This window comes from Chironomus tepperi, unplaced genomic scaffold (assembly GCF_022539635.2).
Source record: "Chironomus tepperi strain 1889 unplaced genomic scaffold, CSIRO-AGI_Ctep_v1 contig_465, whole genome shotgun sequence".
Classification (NCBI taxonomy): Eukaryota; Metazoa; Arthropoda; class Insecta; order Diptera; family Chironomidae; genus Chironomus; species Chironomus tepperi.
In genome coordinates this window covers 849,024-863,159 of record NW_027226587.1, presented here as the reverse complement: position 1 = coordinate 863,159, position 14,136 = coordinate 849,024, and the positions used below count along the sequence as shown (strand labels likewise).

The following is a 14,136-nucleotide window of genomic DNA, read 5'->3' as shown; positions in this document are numbered from 1 at the left end:
AGAGTACACGGGTTCGATTCCAATCAGAAACCAATTATTTAATAATGAATATTAAATTACATGGATTCAGGAGTATCAGAATAATTCAGGGGTTTCCAGTGGTTTGCCAAACAAGATTTCAAATCAATTATTAAAATCAAAGCCAATATCTCAATCATTTTATAAGTAAGACTGCAGTCCAGATGAGGACATGGGCTCGATTCCCATAAGAAATTGACCTCTTATCATTCTTCAGTGCTGTTCAAACTGTGATCCTCGCGAAACACTATTGTGCAATCGATAGAAATGCAATGATTATGCATGTCGTGTTTGGTTTCGTTCGTGGCTTATCGCCAATGTGTGTTATAGCATGTTCATCATGCTCACGACATTATCCCTAGCAGGAAAAGAATGTGCTCTCCAGAGCAGAGTAAGATGAGAGCAACGCTTACGAGTTTGCTCAACAAGTATATTAAATGTGAGCAAGCTCTCTCGAGAATATGCTGCTTGCCTGTTAAGATATAGTTTAAGATAAAATAAAACATAAAACCATTTATGAGCTGAATTAAAATTTATTTCGGACATTAAATAGAAGATACATTATGAAAAAATTGAGTTAATTTTAATCAAGAGATGTTCCAAAAACCTAAGCAAAAAAAAAATCATGTCTTAACATCTATGATCAATTATTTTGTTTAAATGCACTAAGTATGATAATTATTTAATTTATATTTTCTTATCAGCATCACTAAATCGTAGAAATCATTTAAATTCTAAATCCTTATTTGGTCGACTAAATACTCGTCGGAATTTAAATTGTTCTATCTATTTCCATGATATTATTGATATTGTTGGTAATTCGCTCCATACTGACCATATTGTTGTTGTGGTTGCTGTTGCATATTACCAGCTCCGCCAGGTGCTTGGAAGCTCAATGGATTACCATTACCTGGTGCTCCACTCTTCATTTGTCGTTCAATAGCTTCAGCTTCAGCGACTTGTCCAATTTGACGATAATAAGCAGCCCATTCGCGCCTATAATCGCCTTGACTGTCTTGACCACCACCTGGTGCTGCCGATGGAGCTTGTGGCTGGGGTGGATTTGCAGGAGCAGCTTGGGCTTGAGCCTTCATTTGAGCTTCAATTGCATCGGCTTGTTGATGCATACCCATAGATCTATAGTATTGAATCCAATGTAATGAATAATCAGATTGTCCAGCTTGTGGATTTGCTCCTTGTGGTCCAGGCATTTGAGCTGCTTGACCTTGATTATATTGATTACCACCGCCACCAGCACCCCATTGACTTTGAGGATTCTGAGCATTAAAATTTTTAGCAGGTTGATTCATTGTCGCTGTTCCAACATATTGCAAATCAACATCCATATTAATCTTATCCTGAATGAGTCTCTTTGCTTCCTCAACTTGATGTTGATCACCTTTAATCGAGAATGTTTTTTCATCCATCTGATTTGCTGATTTATTTCTGTCCATTTCACAATGAGCACCACTTTGCTGATTAATTTGCTTAATGGTATCACCACCACGTCCAATAATAATTCCGCATTTATTGGACGGAACCGAGAATTCATATTGTTGAACTTGAACACCACCCATTGATGGTGACTGATTTTGTTGATGATGTTGTGATTGGAAATTTGAACCACCTGATCGATTATTTGACCAATCATTATTTCCACCACCACCTCTACCACCGCCTCCTTCACTATTTCTACGAAGTACACTGTCAATCAACTCCTCAATCATTATCTTTCCTTCATCAACTTGCTGCTTTGTACCTTGTATGGTGCATATTCTGTCACCTGGCTCATCTCCTTTCGTCTGAAGAATCTTCATTGAGCAGCCAGTATCAGATTGAATCTTTTTGATCATGCTACCTTCTTTACCAATTACAACACCAACTGCAACTTTTGGTATGACAATTTCAAATTGATCGCCACCACCACCACCATCACCACCACGTCCAGCATTGAAATATGCACCACCATGATCCTGCATACTTCTCTGATTCTGATTTCTGTTAGGCTGATCATTACCTTTATCTTGCAATAGTTCAAAAACTAACTGCTTTGCATGATCAACTTTCTGTGGATCACCTGATATTTTTAGCAGCTTTTCCATCTCTTGATTTGGACCGTCTTGTATGATGACCATTTTAGCTCCTGTACGCTCTTGAAGTTGCTTAATTGTCAATCCACCTTTACCAATAATTAAACCAACTTTTGATCCAGGTATCATCATCTCTGTACAACTATTAGCACCAAATCCGGGTCTCGCTGGACCATTACCACCTCCTCCTTGGTTATTTTCAAAATTCGGTGATCCACCAGCCTGTCCTTGTGGAACAAATTTGTTTATAAGTAACTTTGCTCGTTCGACAGCTTCTAAATTAGGTTGCACGTTCTGTTGATAGTTTGGCTGACTAAAACGGGCAGCTAATTGAGCAGCTGCCTGCTGTGCTTGTTGTAAATTTGCTGGACTCATTGATGAATCGGAACCACTACTAAATCTTTTTGCGCGTGGTTCGTTGTCGTCGTCGTCGTTTGGTCGCTTATTTGGGGCGGCTAATTGAAGTTTGGCAGCGATTTGTCTGGCTTTCTGAATTGCAATTGACTGAGCGTTGTTATCACCCAAAGAGAAATTACTCATCTTAAAACAAAAATGAACGAAATATCAATTATTTTTCACTTATTTTCGAATGTTTGATTAATATATATTTTTTTTTCTCTCTCTGTCTTGACACTACTACTTCATAAGAATCTATGATGCGATTTATTTGGCTATTATTCTTGTGAATGCGTATATATTTACTTTTGTATGAAATAATCTACCTGTTTTTTTTTTTCAAACTTTATTTACGAGTTCCGTTAATTTTGATTCGAAACTTTTCTTATTTTATATTATGACTTTATATGCATTTATATTAATTTAGGAAACATTTAATTTTAATAATCTAGACTTAGAAATGCATCTTATGTATTTAATCTGAGGGGTAATTTATAAAAAATGTAATAGTTTTCGGGTTAAATTTAACGGAATATTACATATCCTTATTTATTTTTTACACTATAAAATTGTACTAGATTCTTCTTTTTTTTTAATAAAATGTTTTAAAACCGCATCTATGTAATGAAAAAAATACTCAACAGTATTAAATTTCAAACAAAAATTTTTTTTTTTATTTTATGCCAAAGAAATTTGCAAATTTTTTTTTAAAAAAAAATTCGAATTTAAATTTAAAATTTAAATATTTTATTCACACGATCGTCCAAAATGGAATTTATTTTCACTAACAAAATGTCTTTAAGCTGCACATACACAAAAAAATATTTCCATAACATACCTAAAATAATCCAATATTTTTTTTTACTCCTTATTTCACAGAATCTATATCTCCACCGGTATGATATTGAAAAATGTTTTATAGAAAGAAAAAAAAAAGTTTGTTACAGAACGTACGACGAACGGAAATAAAATACCGCGGATTTCATTTTTCTCATGTTTCGTGCAAAGTGTTTTGAGGGGAATATAAATAAACAAGCAGACAAACACATAAAATGGATTGAGTGATATTGCGGACTTACGATGCTATGAGTGATCTATGCTTATAAGGGGTGATTCCTATGTGACGGGCATTTATATTGTATTTGTCACAAAATGTATACATATTGTATGATAAATCTATATGTAGATGTTTATAGCTTAGGGAATTGTTAAAGGATGAGAGGATGTTGAGTTGTGTGTTGGAACCGGTCGTAAAAATCTTTGAATTGACATGCTTATTGATTTTGTTATCAAAATTATGCACCATGATTTAGAAATAATCTAGTACAAAATACACTCGACCATGCACCATTTTGTAGGTTGATATAAACAATGAAATTTGAAAAATTATATTTTGAATTTTTGAGACGAAATTTAATAAATACTTAAATTTGTCAACTTTAGTTGGTTATATACAATGCTTCTGTACTAAAATGAGCAGAAAGTAGAAAAATTTGAAAATTTACGTTAAAGTTTAAATTAAATTCAAATTGTCTGTTGAAGTCTGTAACATTCTTGTATGAGAACATCCATTTATTTTGCATGATTGATTGATAGATAGTCGTGCAGATTAATTGCAATCCAAGCCTCAGTTGCATGGGCTAGGGTATATCAATACAATGTACCTATCCACAATTTGTGTTTTGCGAATATAATAACCTAGTTGATATGACTAGAAATAACGAAAAAGCACCCAAATCAGACTATAATTTTCTTGGGATCGAACCCGGGTCGTTAGGGTCCGTAGGCTGCCACTCTAAACACTACGACAATAAGTTGCTTTTTTGCTGTCACTTTCAAAAATTACATTATAATGAGTCGGGTAATCGATCTTAATATATGATAGAATTTTTGATAGGATAGCCGATTATTGCCTTTTGTTCCTTAGGTCAGTTTAATTTACATTGTCTTAACCATAAGTTCCTCAAAAAGGAATAAGAGGTCATCCACTTATTATGTTCCAGTCTTTCTTTCTAAAAAGCGAACATAATAATTGAACGACCCCTTAGGGCAGTGGTGAGAAACCTATGTTCCGCAGCACATGAGCGTGCGACCAAATTTCTTTGAAAATGCCATGAATCTTATACCGTGTGTGGTTTTGATTATGGCTTATCACCAATGTGAACCGAAAAAAATAATAGATTTCTCAGCACTGCCTTAGGGGTTGAACATTTTTTTGCATTTGCGGTGAATTTTATGAGCGAGTTTGAGACTTTTTGCTCTTAAAGAATTCCAAAAGATATCTCATGAATATCAAAATTTGAGCGAAATTGAATTAATTATCCCGTCGAGGATGTTTGACCACAATTTCCCCTCTTTTCTCATCATTGATATAAACCTGAGTAATGAAGAAGAAAGACATTAAATAAGACATTAAGAAATAAACCTGAAAGATGCACCTAATACATCTACATACAGATTCCTTTCATTTCATATGTGATTGACGTCATATCTGGATAACACCATAATGCCATGAATTATTAAGGATGTTATTCAAGAATACGGATTTGAGTTGATGCAAAAATATGCTGAAATGATGATGAAAAGCAAAATTTATTTCCGTAGAAGATGAAAAACTTTTTTTATTTCAACTGTTTGAAAATTGGAAATTTATGCTTGACTGAATAGTTTGAATTTAAAGATCTTAATTTCAGCTTCTTGTTCTCAATTAATATAAGAAAAACTGTCAGTCAAGCAAACATTTTGAGACATTTACCGGAAATTTTTGAAAAAAAACTTTATTTGCTGCTAAATTAAATAAGTTTTAGAACTTGCGGAACTAGAGCAATATTTTTTGGTACCAAAAAAACATGCTGTTGGAATTTTCAAATGAATTGTTTTTCAATTATCGAGCATTCCATCTGTGGTTTTAATTATTTTACGAATTTGATACAAAATTTCTTTGGCATTGTTCAAATGAATATTCAGATTAAAATAATGCTATTCAATTTATCAATAGCTTATGCTCTATAATCTCTATTAATTGTTTTTAATTCATTGGTGAATGTAAATCCGAGTTTTTTTAAACTCATTTTTTTTCGAAGAATAATCCTCTTAGCAGTTCAACTATACATTTGCACTACATAATAATTGGCTGAACAAATGAAATATTGTGGCTGAAATCAATTTTTTTTTAATTTATTGAACAAACAAGATGTTGATCAATCGAATGAAGAGCGAATCAGTAGTCAGAAACATGAAATAATTTAACGACGAAAATGAAAAACAAGGTTCACGAGTAGACAAAGATATGGTTAAATAAAAGTCATCAACGGGACATTAATTTGCCATCAACTAGTTATAACGTATTTTTGTCCATTCGAGAATATAACTAGTTACTCTGCTTGCCATTCAGATCAATTGTGATTCATGACCACTCTCAGATATCGCCTGAAACTGACTATTTCGCTGACGTTCCCTCTATCCGATTCCTATCACTAAATACAATACAATATTGCGTCTCTAACTATTGTATTTCTCAATAGAACCTGTCTTTCAATTGTTAATTTGGTCGTTTTTAGCGCATTTTTGAAACTTGTTTTCAAAAAGGTAGCTTAATAAGACACTTTGTTCGTTCGGGCGTTCGTTCGTTCGGGCTAAGTTCTTATCTCAGCAATTAGACATCGTAGAGAGCTCAGGTTTGTTTTATTAGCTCCGTGTTATTGTTTATTGCGGGCAAATGCATTTAAAAGTTTCAAATCAAACCATAAATACTATAATTAACAACTTTTCATTTTCATATACAACAACAACAAAAACAACAACACGTTTTTTCATTGTTTTACAGTGTTTTTTAATGTTTGTCGATGTTTTTACAGAGTTTACTGAACAATGTTTGAATTTTTTTTGACCGTTATGAGGTTTGAATTATTAAAATCCGTTAAATGATGAAGTTCTTAAATTTGTGGAAGTTTTATATGGATCATGTTTTCAAGATCTGAAATTGACCTGGATCTTACTGGATCTTGGTTTTTAGGTCTGGAAGTGACCTGGATCTTACTGGATCTTGTGTTTTAGTTCTGGAAGTGAACTGGATCTTACTGGATCTCGTTTTGTAGATCTAGAAGTGACTATGTTATTAATCAATTACTGATCGCTGGGACAAAAATGCGCTTAAGTCCCTCGATCAATAACACGAGGACTTTTGTAATTTTTTTAATATTTTGTAACAAGTTGAAGACAGCATAAATTTTAGTTAATGACTAGTTCTAACAGATTTTGTTCACTCAGGAACTCTTGGTTCATGACTAGAAATCTGGGATTTTTAACTCGATAAAATTAACTCAACCTATAGTAACCCTAAATGACACAATGAACATGGCTTTGCCACGGAGCTTTTAGGGCTTCGCTAAAGCTACAGTGTTGACGAGTAAATAAAAGCTTGTTCAATTTGAGAAGCCATATGATTTGCATACGATAGTGTCTTGTTGATCTGACGGAAAAATATAATTTCGAATATCAGATACCGAGTGAGACTCGAACCCACGTCTCACAATTTTCGATCGCATGCTCCTACCACTCAGCTATCGGGGGTTGCTCGACTGTGAACAAAGTGCTTTATATAAATTATACATTAAATTCGAAATTACTTAGGGTGAACTGAGGATTTTCGAAAAAAAATAGGGACATTTTGAGGCTTTGTGGGGACACAGCAGCAAGGGTGAAAATGACATCAGCATCTTGGAAATTGTATATTTTAACAGGCAAAGAATATGCTTTTATATTACAGAAAAACACTACGAAACGTAAAATCGTTCTCTTTGGCTGTTGCGAATAGCAGATGGCCGCCCTAGGATAACGTGAAGTTTTGCTCGTTCCTATTTCATCCACCTTATTAAAAAGCATTTTTCTTAGAAAATTCCATTCATAGTACCTCTACCTCAGGAATATTTCAATATCCTGTAAGGCATAAAATCAATAATCTCAATTATGTCGATGAAATGTAGACGAGTTGAATAAGTTTTCAATAAAGACGACTCAATATTCAATTGGATTTGAGAATTTGAGAAGAAGAAAGAAAACAATAATAATTTTATTCCAATAACTTTTATGAACTGCTTTTTGAAGATACTTTTTTGTGTAGAGAAAAGTTGTAGATGGGACATTAAATGTAATGATAATGATAAAAGCTTGAAAATTCAATCATGAACTGTTGATATAACTCTTACTCATTAAATGGAGTTGATTAAAATTTTATTTGCTAATGCACTGCTGATTTAAAATGGAAAGCAATTGAAATATTCCATACTGTCCATTATTGCATCTCATGGGGGATGAATAATAAGCATGAGAAATAATTAAAAATTTATTATAATTGAAAAACGTTCATTAATTTCCGATTATTGAATCATTGTTCAAAGTAGATGAGCTAGAGTCTTTGGAAACCTTCACAAATTATGCAAATGAATACAATGGAAGAATGCATTAATTCTTTAAAGACATGATGTTATAGATCAGAGTTCTCCAAGCTGTTTTTTTTGGAATTGCCATAAACCACATGCCTTGTGCGATTTTAGTCGTAAATCACCAGCAACGTGTACCTTGGCGTAAAAAAGTTTGGACATCGTTTTTATAGTTTGTCGCTGAACCTTATTCAATATGACCGAAATGGTAGAGCGTTTGCCATACGTGCCAAAGGTTTTGGGTTCAATTCCTCATCATGTCTGATTTTTGAAGCTCTTTTTCTATTTCGCCATTCTGCTTCCATTTCAATTTCGTCATTCTAGCTAGAGTTTTAATGTAGTTTGGCAAGGTATGGTAATATAGAAATATCTAGATGGGTTCTTGTAGGAATATTGTGCATATGAGTTTTAAATAAGTACAATGCAGAGTACATCAGGTCTTATGACATACTAGCATCTCAAATAGCAATGTGTAGAACTTACAAGTGGTTTGTATATGACTATTTAAGGGTTTGAATCCGATAGGGTTTTGGTTGTAGTATCTCCCCAAGCTTATTAATCTGGACCATTCAAAAATCATATTATAATAGGGCTTGGCAAAGTTAGATGTACATATATAGATGCATAGGTGCAAAAAACTGCAGACCTGCTCAACTTCGTGAACCCTATATTATAATATAAAATAAATCCCAATTGATTATCTCGAGTTCTGCATTTCCAAATAGTTGGATTTGTAGCGTATTCCAAAACAAATACATGACTGTATGAACTACAAGTAGAAGATAGAGCAGTAGATTTAAGTGTACATTATTCCATGCTCCCTAACGACTTCCAATTTAGCTCAATAGGAAAAATTCAACAGAAAGCTCAATAGCATTTGAATTGTAATTTAGAAGACGTGGGTTTGAATCCAACTCAAGCTATACTGTTTCATTTTCTTCAGAAATTTGAAATTAATAAGGATTTGAACGCGCAATGTTCTGAGATTTAAACAGAAAATTCTTCTTCCAATAAGGCATTTTTCCAAGATTAAAACAGAGAATTCCATTTCCGATTTCCAGAAAGGCTCTGTTTGATGTTCCACTTGAATAACTTCATTAAGACACCAGAACTCGATCACGACATTTCCAAAAAGAACATGAAATCAGATAATAAATCTATGTCGACTTTAAGTTCTGTTTAAGACTTGAAATTCAGTAATATCGACAGGAACGTAATAAAAAAAGCTTGCTTGGCAACTGATCAAAAGCTTTAGGGAAAAATATTGAAGATAGTGAAATGCTTTGTTTGAACAATTTCTTAAAATGGAAAAGGAACTATAAAGGAAATTATAATTCTAAGGAAATTACAAATTGCAATATACAGAAAATTATTTTTGCATGATATCCTCGAAGCAAACGACAAACTTTTGAATTTTTACAGTCAATATTGCTCTCAAAAATAATTTTACGTACAGCACTTCAGGCAATTAATATTATTTTTTCCTAAAACAGCCATAAATACTAATGATAATAAACCACAATTTTCATATTCAAAAAACAACATTTGAAAAATCAATCATATCTCATTACATTCAATTAATGCTATGATAATGATATTGAACATTACAACCTACACATGTGGAGATACACATAAATGCAATAATAAATTGTTAGTGCCCTCAAAAATAAAATTGTCCTTTGATCAATTATTTAACAACGAAACCGGAAAAGTTATATTTATGGAAAATGGGAGGGAAAAATATATTTTGATGCAGCATTAAACAAATATTATTGATATATACAAAGCTGATCTAAATAAATTTATAATTACTGATTTGTTATTCAAACAAACATTGGATCGATATCGGAAGGTATAATGATGGAGAAAATAAATGCAAAATTATCAGAGATTTGCTAATGGCATTTTAAAGTAATGGTAGCTGATATTCCTCTTGATATCCGGATAGCACATGCTGTTTAATTGATCCAAAATCCTGTAACAGGCCGCTGTATACTGGCATGGTGCATGGTGCTGGATTCAAACTAAATTCAACATGTCAGAGACTCGCCAATTCAAAATCCGGCTACAGGCTGACGTGACTCTTTCATGATGCCTGATTTGATTTAAATTCGAATCCAGAGCCGGCGTAACTCCGTGGATATGGTGCCGGATCAAACCGAGTTCAGAATCAAGTCAGAGCCACAAGGTGTTGTTGGATTTAAACCGAGTCATGTCATGTCGGCCTGCTGCAGGATTTCATCGAATTGTTGAAATTTGTTTACAACTTTCCGACGTATTCCTCAATGCAGGGTAATCCTGAATTTGATCGGAATAGTTGTTAATGAGTGTGATGATAGACCTTTAACTCTAATAAACATAGAGTATGCTTTCATGTTATACATAAAAACACTACGGTATCTAAAATCGTTACTTTTGCCTGTTAGGGTAGGTGATAAGATGCTCTAAATCAGTTAGAACATTCAGGTTATCTATCACTGGTTCATATTGTTGTTATGTTGCATTATCCAAAAATGAAGAAGGTTCCATCATGAATTCCATGGATTCCCTAAGTATCCATCACGGATACATTTGTTATTTTGAATGGAAGCCGATTCTATTTGAAGCCCATCTGACTTCGAGACTAAAACTTACCCTAGCAAGTAGAGAGCGAAATTTAAAGAGGTGATTTAAAGGTGAGCAAGTTATTGAGAGTATGCTTCTTATCTGCTAGGGTTCAGAACTCTCTATCAGAGCCTTCTTCATTTGTGTCACCCGGGATGATTTAAATCCATTCCATCACTGACATTGAATATTATTCAAATGTCTCGATTAAGTATTCAAATTTACATAATTTCATACAACATAATTCAAGTTTAGTTTAAGGAAGATCTGAATATATTTATGGCAACTTGTCGCTTATAACTATCATCCAGACAACATCTATAATGATTTATCTATTAAGTATGCGATTTATGAAGCTAGACTGTAAATTTATTTCAAAATCATTGTGCTGGAACAAGAATTTATTGCTCAAAATGAATTGGCTTCGATGAAAAAATAATCAGAAAACTAAGAAAAATTTAAAGTGCTGTGCTTTATTCAGCATAACAACTTTTTGATTGAGAAAAAAATTATATAAAAAAATTATTTTCAAATTAACATAAATTGAAGCTTTTTGTGCTTTTCAAAGGTAGTTCACCATTTTATTTCAGTTCAATTTGGAAAAATTAAAATGAAAATACGATCCTTAAAGGATATAAAAGAGAGCAACTAGCTCGATTAAAGGCAATTAAATTTATTCAATCCATTATTACCGATGAAACTTTTTTTTGAATAGTTGAAGGTTTAATGGAATATGCAAATATTGGTTGAAATTTTTAATGTCTCCCTAGTGGATAATAATGTATTATAACTAGTTAAAGGCAAGTTAGTGAGTAGTTTTGACGTTTTTTTGTTCACTCGGGTTTGAATTTGATACAGTGATGTAGGCGAGTAGGGGTTTAGAGGTGTAGGGGAGTATGGGTGTAGAGGCATAAATGTATAAAAGTGTAGAAGTGTAGGAATGAAGAGGTGAATAGCTGTAGGGATGTAGCAGTGTAGGGGTGCATTCATAACACTATCATCTGGGTTGGATACAATAAAGGTGTAGGAGTGTAGGATTGGAGGGAGTAGAGCTGAACAAATAAAGGAGTGGGGAGTTGAGCAAGTGTAGGGGTGTAAAGGTGTAGAGATGTAGGGGTAGAGAAGTAAAGAGGAGATGAAGGGGTATAGGGGTGTATTGTGTGGAAGCGTAAGGATGTAAGGGTGTAGATGTGTATAGGTTCAGGAGTATAGGGGCGCAGTTCATAACACTAGCATCTGAGTTTGAAACAGTAATGTAAGAGTGTAGGGATGTAAGCCTGTAGGGGTGTAGAGATGTTGGGGTGTAGAGGTGTAGGATTTTAGGGACGTATTCATAAAGGGACCATCCCCTCCTTTTAGGGTCAGAATTTAAGTCAATTTTGTGCAAATGTTACGGTTGCCCTTCAATCAATGTATCTATTGAGATTTTAAAGGAATCAAAGCTATTTACTAAGAGTTAATGCATAGTCATGAATTCAAGGTCTCGTTTTGTCTTGAGAAACCCTAGCAGATTGTAGAATTTTGCTTCAAAAAGTGCTAACCAGCTTTATGTCTCTTCAGAGCTCTTTATTTCTAGTATCGCATTCCAGAAATACCTTTATACTCTTCTGCTGCCCCAATTAAAAGGAAACTTTTAAGATTTGAAGTTTTAAAGACGACGTGTAGCATCATTAAATTAATTTAAACTACACTTTAGACATTAACAAACCAGTCGATGTGGTATCTAAGACCATAAAGTTTTTAAATCTATTTAATTCCATTCAGACTTTTAATATCATTCATGTGGACGGGAAAACTGCAATAGTCACATAAAATCATCCACTGAATCGTGGAAAAAAATAAACTTTTTTTTTATGCTGAAAAGTTTCAATTAGTTTTAAAATAAATGAGAAAAAAAAAATCATTTGAAAAGCACAGACGAGTTAATTTAAAGCTTAAAAAAAATGGAAATGCTTTTAAAACATCATCCGTTCAGCATATAAAAAATAAAATAAAATAAAATAAAAAAATTCAAAAAGCGATTTATTTATGCAAAAATATACAGACACTGACTTAATCAATGCAAAAAGCTACAAAATTGCTTTTTTGAATGAGGAATTAAAAGCATGCTTTAGTATATGTATATAAAAAATGTTGGAAGTCCTCGTGTTATTGATCGATGGATTTGAGCGCATTTTTGCTCGGAGATCAGAATTAACAAATAGCTTTCCCGAGCGACATAGATGAAAACGACTCGACCATGGAGCTTGTAAGGCTCCAATAAATCTCTCTCATTAACGTGAAACCGCCTTTTTTGTCAGTCATATTGACGCTAAACGGGATGGCTATCGTTTGGAATTAATAACAGAAATTTAACGAAATCCTAAAAGCTCCGTGTCGGAACCTCCCTCTATTTCTTCTACATCGGTTACTGTAAGATAAATTTTCTCTACTAACACCTTTTTGTAGGGTTGGGCAAAATCGTATTCGAATATATTCGAATACAAATATTCGAATATTTTATGCGAATATATTCGAATCATATTCGAATATGCATTATTCAAAAAAATTCCGTTGCATTTGGTTTCTTCAAAGAGTAATTTCTAATCGCATTTGTGAAGTATGTAATTTCATACAAAAGTTTATCAAAAATCCTTTTTTTGCTAATTTTTGGCAAAAAAAGATCAAATCTTAGTAAATTTGTGTTAAAACATGTATCTATGACTTGGAATAATGTTCTTATGAAAGAATGATGACACATTAATGCAATTTTATTAAGAATTTCTAATTTTTTGACTAAAATAAGCAAAAAAAGGATTTTTGATCAACTTTTGTATGAAATTACATACTTCACAAATGCGATTAGAAATTACTCTTTGAAGAAAACAAATGCAACGGAATTTTTTTGAATAATGCATATTCGAATATGTATTCGAATATATTCGAATATTTTTTTGTTCATATGCGAATATATTCGAATATATTCGAATATTTGCCCAACCCTACCTTTTTGCAATTCAAATCCCCTAACGACTTTGAAAAATTTAAATTTACTGGTAATAAATCAGAAAAAAATGATCAATTTTCTTGGAAAATTAACTATCGAATTTTATTTGAATATTAACGGTCAAATAGAATTCAAATGTTCGGCACATATTAAAATGTTGCCACCACGACGACGAGGCGGAAATACACCACTTGCCAAATTTGGTTATTTTCGCCAAGTAGCTGCCATTTGTTCTAAGTTCCAAGTATACTGTCATCTCGTCGCCGTGGTGACAAACATTTCAACATGTGTCAAACGGGCAAATTGAAGAATTCGTAGAAAAGTCATTAATTAAAGCATTTGGATATAGTTTTAAGCTTTCAAATCAATCAATAAGTCAGTAACTTGATAAGACAGAACAAATGCTTCAAATCCGAGGATTCTAGCATGTCGGGTTGTTGAAATCTCTCTCCTGATCCAGTAACCCAGCTAGTCAATCAAAGTGAATCATTATGCTGCATTTCTCTCAAAAATACGCTGAAAAAAATTTATTACTCTCATAATTGAAGAAATATTTAAAGCTCTATTCTGGGAAAGAAAAATTTGAATAGATGTGGGAAAT

General features: G+C 33.0%; 2 protein-coding genes across 5 annotated transcripts in view; one reads left to right on the top strand and one right to left on the bottom strand.

The window, feature by feature from the left end:
* The window catches only part of LOC139099244 (protein O-mannosyl-transferase TMTC1-like), a 61,846-nt gene that overhangs the window by 26,246 nt on the left and 21,464 nt on the right, over positions 1 to 14,136 (top strand). The gene's annotated exons all lie outside the window — the stretch shown is intronic.
* LOC139099245 (far upstream element-binding protein 1-like) lies at positions 545 to 2,820 on the bottom strand. Its single transcript, XM_070651659.1, has 2 exons — positions 2,811 to 2,820; positions 545 to 2,648 (listed from the first exon to the last, which is right to left on the bottom strand). The coding sequence occupies exon 2, from the start codon at positions 2,646 to 2,648 to the stop codon at positions 819 to 821; it is 1,830 nt and encodes a 609-aa protein (XP_070507760.1). The 5' UTR covers positions 2,811 to 2,820; the 3' UTR covers positions 545 to 818.

What these genes read in the sequence shown, in the direction of transcription:
- LOC139099245 (XM_070651659.1), bottom strand. Translation starts at nt 2,648, where the DNA reads ATGAGTAATTTCTCTTTGGGTGATAACAACGCTCAGTCAATTGCAATT.